General features: G+C 37.8%; 2 protein-coding genes across 2 annotated transcripts in view; both read right to left on the reverse strand.

The window, feature by feature from the left end:
* The window catches only part of LOC114642265 (deleted in malignant brain tumors 1 protein-like), a 136,701-nt gene extending 126,866 nt beyond the window's left edge, over window positions 1-9,835 (reverse strand). Inside the window, 6 exon segments of the mRNA XM_051935175.1 lie at window positions 1,821-1,892; window positions 3,378-3,476; window positions 3,728-3,741; window positions 8,059-8,281; window positions 8,354-8,422; window positions 9,643-9,835. Coding sequence (XP_051791135.1) covers window positions 1,821-1,892; window positions 3,378-3,476; window positions 3,728-3,741; window positions 8,059-8,281; window positions 8,354-8,422; window positions 9,643-9,835 — 670 coding nt within the window.
* Window positions 9,836-11,227: 1,392 nt separating this feature from the next.
* LOC114642267 (antigen WC1.1-like) overlaps window positions 11,228-20,190 on the reverse strand; it is a 186,647-nt gene continuing 177,684 nt past the window's right edge. Inside the window, exons 42-43 of the mRNA XM_051935686.1 lie at window positions 13,211-13,510; window positions 11,228-11,532 (exon numbers count right to left, since the gene is read on the reverse strand). Coding sequence (XP_051791646.1) covers window positions 11,228-11,532; window positions 13,211-13,510 — 605 coding nt within the window. The remainder of the gene's footprint in view (window positions 11,533-13,210; window positions 13,511-20,190) is intronic.

A 20,190-nucleotide genomic window follows, 5' to 3' on the forward strand; every position in this document is an offset into this window, starting at 1 on the left:
ATCTTTTGAGTGACATTAAGAAGCCATTATACATTAAATTTTCAAACCTGCTTATAAAAGAGTAACAGGGAACCAAAGCCTGATTTACAGTCAGTAATCAGTCTAACTGACAAGACATTCAGACCATAGGAGTAAAACCCAGCCAAGGCAGACACGAGGAGAATGTGTAAATACCACATAGGCAGTGAGGCATCTAAAGTTAAAATAATGGCTTTCAGGTTAGGATAAAGCAGTAATAGTCAGTACCCCATTTAATTTATTTTTAGAACTGCTTTGGATTTTATGTTGAAAAGGAAAAATCCTGGATGGGTATTCATTGGCAAACTCAATACGGTGATGCTGTAAAAATGTCTACCTATGTTATTAGCAATAACACAATATAGTCATGTGCATTTCTCATATCTCTTCCTGCTTCTTCAGGGAGGAGGTTTTGTTTGTTTGAATATAAAACTAACTATATCCTTTAGTGACAGATCATCTGAGGATATAACCATTTTTGACCACCCCAAAAGCAACACACAGTTTTCAGATGCTGGTGTGCAGAATGTAGAGGAGAATATATTTTAATCCATTTGGGCAACATCACTCAGTTTTTGCATCTTTTAACACAGATGCCCTTGACGTACTAGTAGAACAGTTTTTTTCCTATTGATTTTCTCTCTTACCATTTTCAAATTAACTGCACATTCCTATCATTAAATCTCCACTATGCATTGTATGCTTTTGTAATATTTAAAAACATTACATTTTATTATCTAGAGTCAGTAGCCTTATCCATATTAAATAGTTACATATCCATAGCTGATTTCCAGATGTATCACGTTTTTACAATATAAACATTGCATTTACCGACCACTGTGGAACCTAATGCAGATGTCCTCAACTCTGTTTCTGAGAAATTGAACTGCTTTGTCTCTGATACATTATTGATATGGTGAAAGTAGCCAAAGCTACTTATTTTCATGTATGAAGCAGAAAAATACATTTCAAGAGTTTAATTAATCATTACACTAAAGTATGTTTTTTAAAAATTATATTAAACATTAAGTATTTATATTAAATTAAATTACCTTGTTTGGCACCCGAATGGGTTTGTCGCCCGACCGGGATGCCCAGGAGGAGCGGACGATGGGCTTGTGCCTCCTCCAGGACATGAGGGGGTGTCCTCCTTGGTTGCTTTGGGGGCCACAGGTACAGAGCTTGGAAGCTCTACCCTGTAGGGGCCCGTGGTCACCGCCAGGGGGCGCCCCGATGCCTTGGGAGTGTTGGACCTCAGTACTTTCGCTACACTGGGAAGTGCTGGGGGGAAGAGATATGGAGACACCCGGTGGACTTCCGGTTTCACCGCTGGGGTGTGGCTACAGGCCCTCAGGATGCAGCTGGAGCCCTTCCGGGGGGAATAAAAGGGGCCACCTCCCTCCAGTCAGGGGCAAGAGTCGGGTGGAAGAGGACGAAGCTTGGTGGAGAGGAGTGGAGGCGGACCAGAGACTGATAAGGCATTGTGTTGTGGCCAGGCTACTTAAAGGGGTGATTGGTGTCCAGGCACTGGGTATGTGCACTGTATATAATAGAAATATGATGAATAAACGTGTGTGTGGTGATAACATCGTGTCTACCTGTCTGTGTCCAGGCTGTTCCCCACACTGGAAAATCATCTGATTTTTTTAAAACAGCATCAGTATCATCATAGTACTCTGGGGGTGCAAACTTCTGAGATGTCAGTGGTCCACCTGAAAAAAAGCCAGAGGAGCAAAGCAACATGACATTTTATTAACAAAGAACACATGACAGTGCAACATGACAAAGTTGTGTTGTATTACCTGAGATGTGTTCATTCTCACTGTCCTCGATATCCTCATAGTCATAGGGCAGCTCATCTGACAAAAGGCTTCCTGTAGATGTGAAGAAGTGGTAATTCACTTATTTCAGAATTTTTCCAAAGAACCCATTTCCAGAAATCCATAATACACTAACAAATATGAAAACAATTGTGGGTTGATGAAATTATCACACATCATATAATTGGTGACCATACTTTATTAGCATTATAAGCAGTGCCAGTTGAAGTCTATTTGGAGCCCTAGGCAGGGTACAAGGACATCACACCTCATTGTCCATAGCAGGTAGTCTGAATTATTAAATTTAAACGATCTGTGTGTGTGTTTGATGGGAGGGGTTGGGATAATTGGGTGTGTGTCCCTTGGTGTTAGGAGCACGCACCCCTTCAGTAGCACAAACGGCACCCCTCTGTGTATATATTGCAGACTTTAAGGAGTGTGCACCCCTTGGTGTACTGAGTGTGCACACATTTTCTTTCATAAAAGGCAGCTGGGGGTAAAAGTGCCCACTCAGTATCAGCAGAGTAAGATGATCGGAGGGTAGACAATGAATTCCCCTCGGTGTCCAAAGTGTGCACCCCTTAACTTTAATAAATGCCACTCCTCAGATGACAGCTCTCTAGGTGTCAGTCTGTGTTGCTTAATAGATTGACCGGCTCTAAATAAAAGTATCATCAATACAGATTAATTTTACTGTGGCAGAATATTTCATTACATGATTATTTTGGGAAGATATACAAATCAGTAACACTTCGATCAAATTCAATCTAACCAAACACTTGATTACTCAACAGCTATGGTGTGCACCAGATTTAATTTTCACATTTCAAATCAAAAAGGTTAGAAGAAATGACTCCTGTGTTCCTGTTCTCATTTAGACATGTTGTTTGTCAGAGTCCAGTGCTCAGGCTAAGTCTGTTTCTCTTCATATTTTGCTATTATCAGATGTTATTTGGAAATATAATATTAACATCATTCTCTTGTTTGCTTCTCAGCTTCTTTTAATAATAAAACCAAAAACAAATGTCTTCAACTGTAGTCTAAATGAACTGTTTTAATGAGGTGAAACAGTTATTGCTTATTAAATTGCCACTTTAAGTTAAATAAAGAGCTGGTGAAGAAATTCTTCTTTTGCCATCGTTAACTCATCAGTAGAACTGTCAGAATGAATAAAACTAGTGTAAGAGAAAAAGAGTTTTTACTTACTTGTTGCAGTGTTGTTTTTATATTTGTGTTACCAGCTTGTCTTAGTTATATATTTAATACAGAATTAGAATTAGATTTATTTTTATTAAATTTGTTCTTTTGATTATTAGATTTTAGTAGTTTTACAGTATACAATAAATCTGATTTTTATAATATTATAAATTATTTTGTAATGTTAGGCTGCTAGTATCACAAAAAAATCAATTGAACTGATTAAGTGATTTTTCATTTAAACACGATGTTATTCACAACTGGTACTATTCACAATAAGTGTCGCCAAAAGTTTTATTTTCTGTAGAAAGAATCAAGTCTCCAACTATTTGCCTGCCTCACCTTTACGAGGTGCTCTATAGGTGCCCTGTCTGGCCAGTTTGTAGTCAATTTCCTCATACACAGCATCACAGACAGGGAGGAGTTCATCCATCGCCATTACTAAGGAAGAAATAAAACATTGTGCAGAAATGTGATTAGAAAAAAATTATACATCTGCGCATATAATCTGCCATGTCAATTTAAACATCCTTAGAGGGACAAAATGGACAGATTTTTTTCCTTTAACAACAATCTAGGATTGCAGATTGAAAACTGAATGTGTAAAAAGTGACAGTACATAACTACAAGCATAGTGAAAGTGAAATATGTCTAGAAAGTTAAATGTTTTTATTCAATACAAAAAAACTTACCTATTTTAAAGTCTCTGTTAAATTGAAAATTGGGCCATTTTGGCATAAAACAGATTACTTCATTTAAATATTTCCAGACCTAATAACTCACTAGAGATGTTAGCTTGCAAAAAATGAGAATCACTGGACTGAACCTGACCAGGCTTTACAAAAGAAAACGCTCTATTATGGCAGCATTTAAAGATCTAAGGGGAAAAAGACTACCAGTATTATAAGTGAAATATAGTCTCTCCAACATATCCTACAAAGAATTACAGACAGGTAGCTAACCTTTACATGAACAAAGTCAAAATACGGCAGTAACATATGAAATCATGTAAAACAATGTATAACCAATTTTATTCCTAAGTCAACTGGTGAGTATAAGCCAAGAGAAATATTTCCATTACCATTGCAATAAAACCCTCAAAGAGATCAAAAACTTAATATCACAATACTTTAACTAAGGTAAACCAAAATACTTTAACAAAACAGAAATGATTCACTCTCTACCAATGTCTTTTTGATGGCCCAATCTTAATGCTGGAGACTTCAAAGAAGGAATGAAGGCCTGTTTGGCCTGTTCCTTTCATGGACACTGTCCAATCCAAATATTAATATCTTTAAATATAAACCTATGACACAATCAGAGCAGGTCTGACCTTATGTTACTGTCACCTATCAACCTGTGTTGACAGTATCTATCTATCTATCTATCTATCTATCTATCTATCTATCTATCTATCTATCTATCTATCTATCTATCTATCTATCTATCTATCTATCTATCTATCTATCTCCCAGCTGCTAGCTGGCCTGTAGGCAAAACAGATGAGATGGGCACAAAGTCAGATACATAGAATAAAAAGAGGTGTAGTCCTGTCCCTTTCCGAACAGAGGTAAGCAAAACACAATAGTAATATCAGAGGTTTGTGCCTCCATTTTTTGAGAGAGCTGAAAATCTTATCCTATTTTGGAGATCATATTTTTGTTGTCTGCGGTGGGTTGGCACCCTGCCCGGGATTGGTTCCTGCCTTGTTCCCTGTGTTAGCTGTGATTGGCTCCAGCAGACCCCCGTGACCCTGTGTTCGGATTCAGCAGGTTGGAAAATGGATGGATGGATATTTTTGTTGTATAGAAAACTATAAGCAGAACAATGACTTCAAATAAAACATCTTTGTTATTAATATAATATATAACTCATAAAAAAGTATAGAATTAGACAAGGGACAATACAATTCTAATTAATGCTTTTCAATTTTCTAAGCTTGCTTAAACCATTATATGGTAATGGGGATCCAGATGCAGTCTCTACAGCATAAAGTAGAAAACTGTGCCAAACCTAAATGGGGCGTCAACTCATCCCTGGCCATTCTTACCTAGAAAAGGTTAAATCAGCACTATGCAGTAAGTGAAAATCATGTGTTTAGAACAAGAAGAATATTGCAATTCACAATAAATACGGGCTCAAATCTATACCTCGATTTCTGGAGCTGCAAAACAACAACTATAAACATTGTGACATCATACCAACCACAAACCTAGCATTAAAGTAGTATACTGTCAAATAATGCCATAAAAAATAATATCAATAAAAATAAAAAATAACAGAGAGAAAAAGAGCAAAATTTTTTGTGACACGAAACTGATTTCCTTACAAGAGACAAAGGCGTCTCTTATGGGGGACTAAATAAAGCAGAAACATAATTATTAATAGAGAATCTGAGGCACCCACAGACCTAACCATGAAGTTTGAATACTTTTAGACGTATTTTTATAAGCTTAACAGGACATAATTAACATACTAACTATTCTGCTGAAAAACATTTTTCTGCTTCTTGTAGAGAAGGAGAGACAATACACAGAAACCAAATTTATGCATTGAATTTTTTATTTTCCTAAATGTATTTATATTTACCTTTTAATTATAAATTTGTATTTAAAAAGCATTATAAAAAGGCAGAAAGTAAGGCATAAAATTGAGAGTCTGCAAAAACTAGTAGAAATGGCATCTCTCTTAAACTAAATACGTTCATGAAGATCAAGGTCCCAAAGGCTGTTAACCAAGAGTGTTAACCATGACCATTGCATTGATCTAAGAAAATAAAAATATTCCTTTTACCTTTATCTTCCCACAGCAGAGTTCTTTTTTATGCCAATTACTAAGTCTAAATAAAACACGAGGCCAAAAAATATATTAGAATTCAAGTATAATATTTGGACACTTTCAAGTTACTGATCTGAAAATACAGAAACTTCAAATATTGGCCTTTTTAAATAGGAAACAAATCTGAATAAGTGAAGCATCATGTCAAAGAGAAGTCAAACACATTTTTATACATTCCATTTGCCTCTAATAAATTCAACTACATACTGCACAAGTCTCATTCTCACCTCTCTTTAGTGTCTTGTTTCTTTGCAGTTGACCAGCTAGCAGCACCACAACGACAAAAAGCATGGATCTCAGCACAATGCAAGCAATTAGTGGGATTGAAAGGTCTCTTGATGGCTCGAGGTTAGGACGTCTGACTCTGGTGTTGTCTACTGATGCTGGATCTTGGGAGAGAGTGCAGTAAAAAAGATTCACATTGTGTGTAGCAAATTAGCATCTGTTAAACTACCACTCTGATTTAAATGGGGTGTAGGCAGACATGAAGTTCACTCCATGCTCCATATTTCACGGTGTATTTAATGAGCTTTGCACTCATATACATAATCTGCTAATGAATATTATTCTTTCTTATGCAATATATATTTCATTTCTACTTATTATTATTATGTTGTTGTGTCTACTTGTTATGTCTGTGAGAAAAATATTTTTGGGCTCTGTAACAAGCTCTGCACACATACACATAGCCTTATAATAAATACACCTTTTGTATTATGTTGTGATGTGTAATTATTTGAACCTTTCTTTATAGAAATAAGAACATATGCTCCCAGAGATTTCTTGGAAAAGAGGCAGAGTTCATAGTTAAACACGGATTTGTCTAGTATACTAAAACACTATTATCTTAAAGTTATAAAGGCATCTAAGAACCCTACAATTGATGAGCTCAGGCACACAGGAGCACCAAAGCAGCACACCTCCTCAACCGTAGGACTTTGGAATTGCAACTCCTCCATAATATTCCTCCCCACTAACTTCTCTACACTCCAACAGAGCCTATATAACATAATGGTCAGAGTACTGACAATAAAGCTGATGTCACACTACACAACTTCTAGTCATGAGGTATGTCAGATCTTGTCTCTGGAATATGTCAGTTAAAATGACTGAATATCATTGTCCATGTCACATTTACTGACTGAGTGCCGACTTTACCAGCACAGTTGTGCTCGCCTTTTTTTGTGACAGCCAATAACGTGCTGCCTGACGGAGCTGGCACTCTACTAAGGGATAACAGGCTGACAGGTACAGTGAGTTTAGCCACAGTCTCTGCCCTTTATCTTTTTTCCATTCTGTTTTAGTATATAAAACACATTAGAAAGACGAGCCTTCTTCTGTTTGCAAGGTTCAAAGCACGTGTGTTTCTTATTCATTATCACAACATTCTATACATTGCACTTCAGAATAAACATTTATTGGTTGTCTGCTGTCATGCACATAGAGCCCACCTCTATGATTAAAGACAAATATTTGATTTTATGGGAGCGAGTCTCACACAAGTTGGAGTCACAGGGAATGTCACATTAGCAACCAACTTCACAGGAGCACTGAAGACCTCGGATTGCTAAGATTATATAAGTAAAGGATACAAATGAAAATTACTGGAAAAGTCACATAACGTGACAGAGGCTTAACATCAGCTAACAGAGAAATGACAGGGAGAGAATCCTTAATGCTGCAAGAGCATTCACTCTGGTGAAATTCTTTGAGGAAATTCCTGGCATGTATTATACATGGAATGATTCTTTACTACAAGCTAAGCATATTATTACTTGTCTTGTGATGGTTTTTACTGTTGTTAAGGTTATTTTTTCTCCACTGAGGCTTTGTAGCAGTATTTAAAGTGGTATGGCTATTTCATAGTGCATTTTCCAGCATTGAAAATGGTCCATTAGTGGAGCTAACAGTACCACCTGGGAACACTGGGATGGATTTACTCTTCCCCAAAACAATAATAGTGAAAATGATTTTCTTCAAACTCAAACATAAACCAACACAACATTTACATCTGCTATTAAAATGAGATTTATTCACTCTGAAATGCTTGCCATGTTAAAATAGTGTTATGTTTTTACACTTTTCATGCTTTTTTGCTAATCTCATCTAACCTCTGCAAGTCACTCCTGCATCCTCCTTATGATGGCAGTCATTTAGTCCAATTGGTGCATGTGGACAGTCTCACAAGAAAGACTCGAGGCCAATGCAGTTCACTTTGTTTAACCAAATGATGCCAATCCCTCCATCAAATTCCAGATCTGCGCTCGCTGGCTCTCCACAGCCCAGCTGTCTACAGACCACCTGGGCAACCTTCAAGTCCCATGAGTCATTGCAGACAGTACCCCAGGAGCCATCATATTTTATTTCCACTCGCCCAGAACAATTTGATCCTCCAACCAGTCTCAGCTCTGGAAGAAAACAGCAGTAAGTTAGTGAGGGAAAAGAGCTGCTGGACCACAAGACTGTCACACCAGACTGACCTGGACAGTGCTCTTGTGTGGGGTTCTCTGAACAACTCTGCAGGACGGTGTTTTCTTTTTCCTTCTTTCCTGAAAAGTAACATAAAAGATTCACCTACGCTCCAAACAACACTTTTTATTAAAACAAACACGCATTTGAAAAGGGTATTTTAAACATATGGTTTACTAGAACTGTTATTCAAAGGTATTCAGTCTCAGTGTTGTATTAATCATAGGTGATGTGAGTTTAGAAGCATATTCCAATTCCACCAGTTGCAAGAATATCAAAAATCCTTTAAATACATCATATTTTTTAAATGGGGCGGCACGGTGGCGCAGTGGGTAGCGCTGCTGCCTCGCAGTTGGGACACCTGGGGACCTGGGTTCACTTCCCAGGTCCTCCCTGCGTGGAGTTTGCATGTTCTCCCCGTGTCTGCGTGGGTTTCCTCCCTCCGGGCGCTCCGGTTTCCTCCCACAGTCCAAAGACATGCAGGTTAGGTGGATTGGTGATTCTACATTGGCCCTAGTGTGTGCTTGGTGTGTGGGTGTGTTTGTGTGTGTCCTGCGGTGGGTTGGCACCCTGCCCAGGATTGGTTCCTGCCTTGTGCCCTGTGTTGGCTGGGATTGGCTCCAGCAGACCCCCGTGACCCTTTGTTCGGATTCAGCGGGTTGGAAAATGGATGGATGGATGGATATTTGCTTTAATGACATCATTAAACTAGTGTTTTTAATTGTATGTAATCAATTAATAAGGATATTTTTTTGTGCTATTAACCCACCAGTAGTACTCCAAAAGCAGGATGAGCCTGTCCACAAAGCCTTGCAGCATACAATGTGCCCAGCCAAGCTTTGATTGAAGGATCCTGATGTTACACTCACTTAAGGAAATCATTTAAACTGCCTTTGCTCCAAACTCTCAGAATATGTATATGCAAAGCTGTTTCGTAATAAAGCATAATGGGATATTAGTCACAGTATAAAATGAAGAGTGACTGATTACCTCCTCACATCCTTAAATTGAAGTAAGCATGTTTGATCATGTCATGTCATTTTCTAACTCACTTACTGAGGACCACGGTCTTTGGATTGGCTGGATCCTACCGCAGCTGGCACAGGGAGCAAGGCAGGAACAAACCCTGGACAGGGCGCCACTCTATCCCAAGGCGAACACACACATACATACTTACAATCCAGACACACACTAGGGTCAATTAATATTATGTTATGAAAATAAACCTGAATGTTGGAATCAACAAGAAAACATCAGAGCTTTAAGAATAAGGTTAGCTGAAGCTTGAAGTTAGTCTTACCTGAACAGGTGATAACGGCCACCTCATCATTACTGCATTTGTTTTTGCCCCAGGGTGAGGATGGACACTGCCGCAGATAAGAATCACGTGGTCTGCATCTCACATTGTCAAGCCATTTAGGATCTCCATCTATCTCTGAATTTCCAACATTTAATGATGTTAGATTATTGCATCCCAACTCCCGGCAAATCATTGTCCCTGTATGCAGATCCATTTGATTTTGACATACACTTCCCCAGGTGTCACTGTAGAAAACCTGCAGTTTTCCAGAGCAGCCTTTTTATTTGGTTTAAATCTAAGAAAATGTTATAAACAAAATAAATAATGTACATTTTTAATGATCCATTATTAAAATTCAGAATGAAGTATGGATAGGATGCAAGAAGCAAGTGTCCAGTAGAAACATTTAAGATTATAGCCTAAGAAAAGTTGTTTCTCTGGATTATTTTTATGGATTCTACCTTCAGACAAACTCATATGCTCTCCCTTTTTTATTGTGCGTCATAGGAAAACAAATTTAAAAAAATCCCTACAAGAGTATAATAAATCTTTCTTAAGGGAGAGAGTATATTTGAGCAGTATCAGGCTGCAGACATGAACCAGTTCTGGACATGGCATTAAATACATGTATGTATGTAAGATGTGGGAAGAAAACCTGCAGAAAAATCCTCACAGACAGAGATTAGGCTGCAATTCAAACCCAGGGCACTGGGACCACGGGGTAGCAGTGCTAACAACAGCACTACTATTCTGGCCTCTGTCAATGCAACTATTTTTTAATTTCCTTGAATGATATGTACTATAACATATGCCAGAAATAAGTCTCTTTGACATATCATCAATATTTACATAGTTTTATAAATGGCTGAAAAGAAATCCAAATATTGAACTTGGATAATTCTTTTGGCTATTGGATATCACACAATATGATCAATTATAAAGTCACATTTTCTGTCTTAATTTGTTTTAATCTGCTTTATTTACATATTGAAATAAATTGAGTCTTATTCAGCTTAGGAAATTTAGTTGTAATATGAAGTTAAGTCATCTGTAGATTTATTTGAATTTTACAAAAAAATATCATCTCAGAGTGGCATAGTGGTTAGCACTGCTGCCCCATAGATAAAGTGATTTGAGTTTGAATCTAACACTAAGTTTCTGTCTGTGTGAAATCTGACTGTTTTCCCCTGTGTCTGTTAGATTTGCTTGGAATACTTTAATTTTCTTCCTACATTGCTAAGATGTGTGAGTTCTGTGTGATTCTAAATTGATCCAGTGGAGATGTGTGTGACTGGACCTTAGAATGGATTGATCCCTCATCCTAGATTGACTCCTACTCTTATTAAATCTGTGTCTTAAAAAAGACTAACAGTCATCAGTAATGACTCTCTTTTCAGATTAATTTTAACAGGTTTTAAATAAAGAGATGAAGGCAAAGTCATAAATACACACTATTTTCCAGTGTGGAGCAGGTGCTAAATTCTAAGCAAAAAATACTTATTTTAGAATCTATATTTATAAGAATGTTTCTAAACAGCTGAGTTTCTCTCGTTCTTACATTTTATCATCCAAACAACACAAATTGTTACTCACCTGAACAGATGACCGTCACATCATGACTGATTCCACAATGGGCTGTTTGTGGATGAGTACAATTCTTCTCAGAGCACTGAATGCCTGTCACACACACATTTCCTTTGCCCTTTCCATAAAGGTAGGAAGTGGAGGCCTGCATTCCTGAGCCACAGCCAAGCTGTCTGCAGACCAGTGAAGATTCTTTGTCACCCCAGGAGTTATCAATAACTCTTGACCCGGTCCTGTTGTAGAAAACCTCCACACGTCCTTCACAAATTTGTTGACCACCTAAGAGTCTGACTCCACCATCCTTTACTGAAGACAACAAGCATAAAAATAGTTCTATTTGGTGAAATGTTCAGGCATTTTTTAATAAAGAAAATTTAATTGCTATGATGTGCTCCACTGCAAACAACTGAATAAATAAAATAAAATAGGACATAAGCAATTTAACTAATCCTGAAAGAGTAATTAATGACATATTGTAAATACTGTAATATACTTATTAATTAATTATAGTAAGGAATTCTTTTACCACAGTCAATTAAGGTTTAACTTTTTAGTGACTCAGACCTGTGAGAGAACAGGCAGGTGAGACACTTCAGGGGAGAGGTGGGAGGTCAGAGCCGTATGTGTTTAAGTAGCCTTTAAGGAGACGAGGTGACCACTGCACTACATCACGCTAGACAAGAGAAAAGAAGATAATCTGTGTGGCATTAGAATTCATAAAGACAGGGATCCACTGAGAAAGCGTTAGGCTTTATTGACCATCTCCTGAGTTTGTCAGGGTCTTTTGCATAAACATTTAATATTCAACAGCTGGTGGTGTCTGTGTGTTACTCCATCCTCCATTGAGCCTTGGGTAGTTACAGTGTCTTTTATGTGATTACTTTTTTTCAATATAAACAGTAAAGTTTATTATGAGTTCTGTCTGAAGAATCTCTAAGAAATCTAAGTGACAGCATGAATGTTATACAGTAAGTGAAATAGGCTGTATTACTCAGATTTTTACATAAATTATGATGATTGTATTTTTATAACTACAAATACGATATTTTTAAAAGTAATGTGTATTTCTCATTTATCAAATTAATGTGTTACCATTCAATTGGTTAGACACAATTAAGGCATACTGTCCACTCAGTACAGCGTTACAAAGCTGACTCCTGCAGCCTAACAGACAAAGCCAGAGGATAAAGAGTGAAGTGACATACCCCCACTATACCAAGGTCCTAATAGGAAACACACAATGTGTTATGGAGGTTAACTTAAAAATACAAATATTCAGACTGAAGCCATCAGAAACATTTTGGTGAGGTGAGGGGGACAAGTTAGAAAATGGTACTGTAGGTGGTTGAAAACACAGACAAATAAAGGTAGCAAAGCTTCCAAACTACACTAGACATGAACAACATTTGTTGTTAACAATATTTACTAGTAATTAGACACTAGAACTCAATGTCTTAAAAGCATAATGTTATCAAAGCTTTAATCTTCTTTTATTCTCCACCTCTGTTATTGTGTGACTGGCACATATACAGTAGGTGGTGTTGGAAATAAAAAAGAAAGTAAAGAAGAGGAGTCTAAGATCATAACGACAGACACATTATTTTTATGGTCACCATAACATTCTTTTCCATTTTCTATCTAATTGCATGAGATGATGGGAGTGTTTACTTGATTTTGCTAATGATGCAATGGACCTTTTAATTTGTAATTAGAATTAAAATTAAATTTGTGTCTGCTAAATATATATCATTGCTTTGCTCCTATAGTAATGTACCTGAAATTGCATTATAAAGACCACTTCTGATAGATAAATTTGAAAAATCTTATTTGTACTTCAAAATGGAAGATAAAGTTTGTGCATACAGTATTTCTATATACTTTATATAATTAAACCTATACAGTTGTATTGTACTCCATTGTGTTGTAATCAGAAATGTCCAATAAAGCTGATAATATTTTGTTTAATAAAGAAGACATTACTTACAAGAACAAATCACATCATTTGCATGAGTGCAGTCTCCTCGTTCCCAGACAGATGTGGGGCACTTTGACAAGTGGGTCTCACTGCCTTCACAGCCAAATATATCTGCCCATATTTCACCAGATCCTTCTCCAAACCTGGCCTGTCCTGGAGCTTCAATTGCATACCCACATTTCAGTTGGTGGCACAAAACATTGGCATCTTTCAGAGTCCAATACTGATCACAGACAGTTCCCCATTTACCACCAAACTGCAACTCCACACGGCCAGAGCGAGAATCAGCGCCATTGACCAGCCTGTATCCTGTGTAAAAGACAGAAAAGTTACAGAGTAAAGAAGACACCATCTGTGAGTAGTAGTGTTAAAATATTACCACAATTTAGAGACAAAGGCCCAGTTTCTCAATAATGAATGATGAGAGTGTCACTCATGCTTTTCTCACTAGTATCTCGCCAAGCTCTTTAGTCTGTTTCTTGAAGGCTTGCAAGAAGATCAGTGAGAAGCGAGAACCTTTCACTGGTGAAGGAAAACCACGCTTCAAAAAGCCTTCACTTTAAGAGTTATGGTCATCTAAAGTTTTGGTGAAAGCAGCAGTTCAAAGCAGGGATCCAAACAGAAACAACGAAAATGAAAGTATAAAAACACAAGAGCATTCAAAATATGAATTTGGAGGAATTCTAGTAGATGAAGTACGTACACATGAAATGCAGAAGAACATTAAAGTCCAGTCTCTAGATGCAGATGTCAGAGGGGAGCATTTTTTGTACAATGGGTGATTTTCTCTTAGGCAAAGAAACATGTAAATATTAAATTTAAGATGCAGGGGCAATAGGCATATATTGTTCGGACTGGGGTGATAGGTTGAAAGGCAAATTTCCTGAATGATTCTGTTACTGATTATTGTGATGGCTGTCTACAGGACATGGATATTTGCTGTCTTGTAAAAGAGTCACCTGCTTTGAAGTCTACACTGCTTAAACATACATACAATACAATATTGTGATAACAGAACTGCCTCCATCCCTGGAAAATGTATTTACTTGGCTAGAAAAATAACATATCTGGGAACATTGGTTTCTAATCAGCATATGTATACTCCTTGATAGTTGACAACAATAATTTTTGTTTAATCTGTGTTTACATTATTTGTCAAACCTAAGAAATTGGCAAGTACCATTATTTAATTCATCGTCATGTTGATCTAGGCAGGGACTGAAGCCGATTTATACTTCTGGGCATTAGATGGTAGGTGGTTAGTGACAACCCACTAAGAACGCTGGTCAAGGACCATTCGCACAGAGCACAGGGACTGTCAGGCAGACAAGGGTATAAGGCTGGTATGACGCGAGACACATGGCCGACACCTACTTCCAGGGAGGAAGAGACCATTCTACCAGAGAGATGTCAGTTGTGGGTCCAGCAAGAGGGAAGACTCACGAAAGGACTGAGCAAAGCTGGCGGATAAGAAGTGAGGCATGCCTAGGTCATCGTAGCAACCCAAGGAGCCCAGAAATAAAAAAAAAAAGAAAGAGGAAGAGATGCTGACAAAGATTCAACAATTTGGGAAAAATTCTGTTGGAAAACTAGTGTCCAGCGAACAGAGTATTTCCATGGACAGTTAATTGTTGTGGTTAAAACAGCATGCAAAACTGGACTCTGCACCACTAAAGGTTATATCCTCCACTTTATGTTTTTATCAGACTTTTAGAGTGTAGACTGTGTGCTTTTCTTTAAAAAAAAAAAGTTTTTGTTCCTGATATTTTTAGATTATTATGTCCTTTTATTTTCTTGCTGTACTTTGTATTGTCTTGTGTAATACAAGTTACTGTTGCTTTTCCTGAAATTGCTGTTGTGTCTTACATTGTGTGTTTACTCACCGCCTAATTTTATAGGAACCTGTGTGCTATTATCTGTAAATCTCAAGAGCTCCCAGTCTCTTAATAAAACTGGGTGGTGTAGTCAGGTATTGTAACAGTGTCTAAGTTAGATTACCTGTGAGTTTGACCAGACACCTGTCACACAAATATTAATGGAACTAAAAAAAAAACCTGCAATGACTGTATGAGAAATGTTCAATATCTGCTATAAAAGTAGAAAAGTTATAGGATACATTACAAATGAGTGGTAAATTGATACAAGTGATGTAATAATTAGAGATATGTCAATAGAGCAGCACAATTACTTGGTATCAGGAAAAAAGTGGACTTACTACAGCACTGCCATCACATATTTTTGGAGAATACTGTAGGTCACCATCGGACGGATGTAAAGTTCCGATGCATCTTGTGTAGCTCCTGGTTACTTCCCAACAATATTCATATCTCAGATAATCTGCACATTGAACAAAGGAAATCCAACCATACATATTTTCGAAACCCACTTATCCAGAACAGAGTAACAGCAAAGTCAGAGCCTTCCTCAGCAAGCAACAGGCTCAAAGCATAGAAAAAAATCCCTTGGGAGGTCACCAGTCCATCACATTTTCTACAAACATAGATTTGAGGTTCGTGAATGAGGAATTTAATCCCAGTGCATATGTCGTCAATCAGACTAATCATACTCTGTATGAAAAAAAAATGCAAACAGGAAAACTGCCAATTTTAAATGAACTCTTAAAGTGTTAAACTAATTGTTTAAGAGTTGACCCATAAAGAGTTTATTTAACAATCTTCCACTAAGCACGAATACTTTCTTTGATAGATCACATCATATACAGTAGTATTGTAAAAAGATGAATTTGTCTGATGCAGAGGCACAGAAAACACACTTGAGCAGATACACTTATCAGTTAATTACTGAAACTGCACATTTACCAAAAACCTCTCTTCGATTCCCCTGCTGCCCTAACAAACAGCGGTAGCTGAGAGGTTTACTGAGTAGTGTATCTCATAATATTGAAACAAGAATAGGACAGGGCACATTGCTGTCTTGTTTATTTTTGAGCAGAAGTTTGAAATGTAAATATGTTTTTTAAACAAAACTTTTTACTACTTCTTCCTTACTACTTCATTTGTAAATATATTTTAAATTCTTTTTTGACTTTCATTCTCTTCTGTGGTGTGTCTTTGTCTCGATTGAGAAATGTTTCAATGTTTGATTTAAAGAGACAGCCACTACTAAAACATCATTTTCACTCTGTGACATCATGAGAACTGTATAGACTCAATCGTGCAAAAGCTTCTCACCTCCTCCTGAGCCAATGAGAGCTTATGCTGATCTTCACACACATTCGTAAATGTCATTTATTTCAATAAAATTAGTAAGGGTCTTGCAAGCTCTTCTTACTGGTTAGAGGTGTTTGAGAAACTGAATTAAAATGGTGATAAAGTAACACATGCAACTTCTATATATAGTAAACAACTTACTTGAGCTTGATAGGGAAATTTTTATTTCTAACAAGCCATCTACAAAATTTCAGAAAATATCTTATACATTTACTCAATAATGCTTCTGCAAATAATTCATTCTGAGCCTCTGTGTTTTAAAGATAATTCTTATTGTAGATGGAAGATTTTTATTATTTTACATTTGAACATTAAAATGCAAATGATATTACAAATGATAGCATAAAATTGTGCCACACTGCACAATAAAATGTATTACGAATGCACAGGAAATACTATAGTAATGTTGAATAATGTTGAGTACATTCTTAGTGAGTATCTTTGACAATTTTTTTTATTTTCACAAAGCAGACAAAAATACAAAAACTTAGAAGTAACAAAATACATTTTCAAAATAATTCAAAAAATTATAAATTGCAAGAAAATCATTAGATCCTAGGTGGGCCCGGCAAACCAATGTATAAAAGTTGGTACTAACACGTTACTAATAAAACGTAATAATATCACTTTTCTGAGTCAGGAGTAATGTGACACTGTCCTTTTTGAAAAATTAGTAATAGTATTATAGTTGCCTTGACCTAGAAAGTAATTTTATTACTGTTTAAAATCATAGTGCAGACATAAGCCACATATTTGTTCTTGTTCACTTAGACCTGAGTACAGCATTTGACACCATAGGCCACAGTGTTCTTATAAATCACCTTAGACAATGGGTTGGTCTCTCAGGCAGTGTATTAAATTAGTTTAAGTCCTATTTAACAGATACAAAATTCTTTGTTAGTTGTTTTGATTGTGGTTCGAAGTCCCATTATATTTTATATGGTATATCACAAGGATTTATTCTGGACCCGATGCTTTTTTCAATATAAATTCTTCTGTTAGACCAGATTATAACCACACTTATGCTGATGACACACAGCTTTACTTATCTGTAGCAACTGATGACACTGACGCTCTGGTCTCTTATTGTCAGTGTCTTATTTATATTTCTGATTGGATGAGTGGTAACTTTCTCAAGCTAAATAATGAAAAAACTGAAATCTTGGTGGTCAGCAAAAATGGAAATACTGAGAGTATTAGAAATAAACTTGATCCCTTAGCATTAGAGGACAAGGCAGAGGTAAAGAATTTAGGGTTAATCATGAACTCTGACCTAAACTTTAAAGCGTTGTGAACAGGGGGGCTGAATGCACCCCTAGAAGACACAGACGCGCCTCAAAAACCCTCTCTTAAATGCTGATACAATGGGAATAAAAATAGTCTACCTTCACTTTGCTCTCTTATTTGCTGGACTGCTGTGGATGCTCTGTCACGTGATATGCTTCTCGCACCTGTCCTTTTTGGCTGATTGCTTGTCTCTCTCTCCTCCTCCAGACATCCACTGCTCCAGTTGGGGGTACCGCTCCTGACACGCACCCCTTTTGAAAGAGAGAAATGTTTGTTTTGAAGTGTTTGAATTAAGTTCCTGTCTCTACAATCTGTTTCTGTGCAAATTTGTGACCCAAGCGTGAGAAGTGGTACCAGGAGTGGCTGCACAGATGAATGCTGAGGAGTTGTTTCGATTCGCTCAAAATGTTCTGCTTCATCCCGACCCAGAGGATGATCCGCCTCCTGCTCCTCCTGCTAATCCTAAGGATCTGCTGACAAAGATGAGTCCTTCGGATGACCCAGAGATATTCCTTTTAGCTTTTGAGCACGTGGCGACTTTGATGCGCTGGGACAAACGAAACTGGGCTGTTATCATCACCCCCATTTTGTCTGGGGATGCCTTGCTTGCATTACGGAATGTGCCTTGCAATAAACTCTGCGATTATGATTTCTTGAAACAGCAAGTTGTTTTGCGTAAAACTATAATAAGCTTTTTGGCTAAAGGTTTTGCACTTCATGATTGGAGACTGGACAAGGAAGATCCCATTCGTGTGCAGATACAAGATTTGATTCATAAAGTTCACTGCTGGTTTGAAGGAGACCGGATCGAACTTGTTATGGAAAAGGTTGCCATGAATATAGTGCTGGCTGGGATACCCGCGGTTCTCCGAGATGAATTTCTTTATCATGATGTTGAGTCGTTAACAATCTTGGCCAAACATTTTAGTGTTTCTGAAACTGCTTGGAGAAAAGGCGGTGGATTTGCTGCACCTTATGCTAATTATTAGCTTCCATGAGATGGCCCCAGGAATGCTCGTCGCCCTGAACAACGGTTAGAGCATCAACGGGCTTTAACACCTGAAAATCCAGTTTCCTCTGGAAGGCCTCCAAGGGATCCAGTTGTTGATGTAGTGCCAACATCTGGGGAGGCAAATGGTTGTAGATGTCACCGTGGATATTTCGGCAGTGGAGCTGAACAAAGACATATCTGGTGTGATCAAAACGGCCACTTGGCAAGAGAATGTCGCTTATCCCCTACTCAATCAATGGAAATTGAGTTAGCCGAGGTTTGTTGCTCCCATATTCCTTATTCTTCAGTTAAAAGGGATGGCTTAATGATCTCGGTGAAGTTGGGGGGATGCAAGATCTCTGCATTATTGGACTCAGGAAGTGACCTTTGTGTTGTCAGACGTCACTGTCTTAACGAGTACCTTTGTAACACTGAAACTGTAAACATACGTTGTGTACATGGAGATGTTAAGGACTATCAGACAATGCTCCTTCCTTTAACATATAAGGGTTGGCACTTTAAAGTTTGGACTGCCGTTTCGGACTCCTGCCCGTAGCCCTTGCTGATCAGCAGGAGGAATGCCCCTTTTCCTAGACTCATGACCGAATATCGGGTGCCAGTCATTGAGCCCCCTGTCAAGCTAAATGAGGGGGAGGAACTGGTGGCTGTGGGGGGAAGATCTAGAGCTCTGAGTAGACATTGAACCCGATCTCTCCAGTGAGACCGGGGGTGACTCCCCCAATTTCCCAGAGCAGCTGGCTGGACCTTCTACAACTTCTCAATCTGCAAATGCCTCTGAACACAAACCGAGCACTAGCAAGGAGACAGATTTTGTGTGCTTGCAACATGCTGATAGCTCATTACAATATGCGTTTAAACAGGCTTGCTCCGCTAGTGACTCCTACTACCAAGAGCGTGTAACTGGGGGCTTAAAAACCCTGCACTTTCTTGAGAAAGACAGCTGCCTTTTTAGAGTGATATCAGATCATTTAGTGGGGGAATTTATTGAACAGTTAGTTGTACCTGAAGTACGTAGGGATATTCTTTTTGCACATAACCCACACTCAAATCTTGGGTTGACACCTCGGGGCTGATAAGACTAGAGATTGTTTATCAAAACGATTTTATTGCCTGAATATGGGAAAAAATGTTGAACGATCTGTACTTCATGTCCTGATTGCCAGATCTTCTCTGCTTATAAACGTTCTCGGGCTCCCCTTTCTCCGATGCTTATTTTGGAAGTCTCTTTTCAACGGGTGGGATTAGATATTGTAGATCTCTTCCTAAGAGTAAAAATGGGTATCAATATATGCTTGTGTTGATTGACTAAGCAATGCAATATCCTGAAGTGGCTGCTTTGAAAAAAGCCAATTCCTCCACTGTAGCCAAAGCTCTGAGTGTTATTGATATAAATGGAAGGGTGTCACAGTTTTGCCCCAAGCAGCTCTTAAAATGAGTACTTTTGAAGAGCTGGAACTTCA

The sequence above is a fragment of the Erpetoichthys calabaricus genome, chromosome 1 (genome assembly GCF_900747795.2).
Source record: "Erpetoichthys calabaricus chromosome 1, fErpCal1.3, whole genome shotgun sequence".
Classification (NCBI taxonomy): Eukaryota; Metazoa; Chordata; class Cladistia; order Polypteriformes; family Polypteridae; genus Erpetoichthys; species Erpetoichthys calabaricus.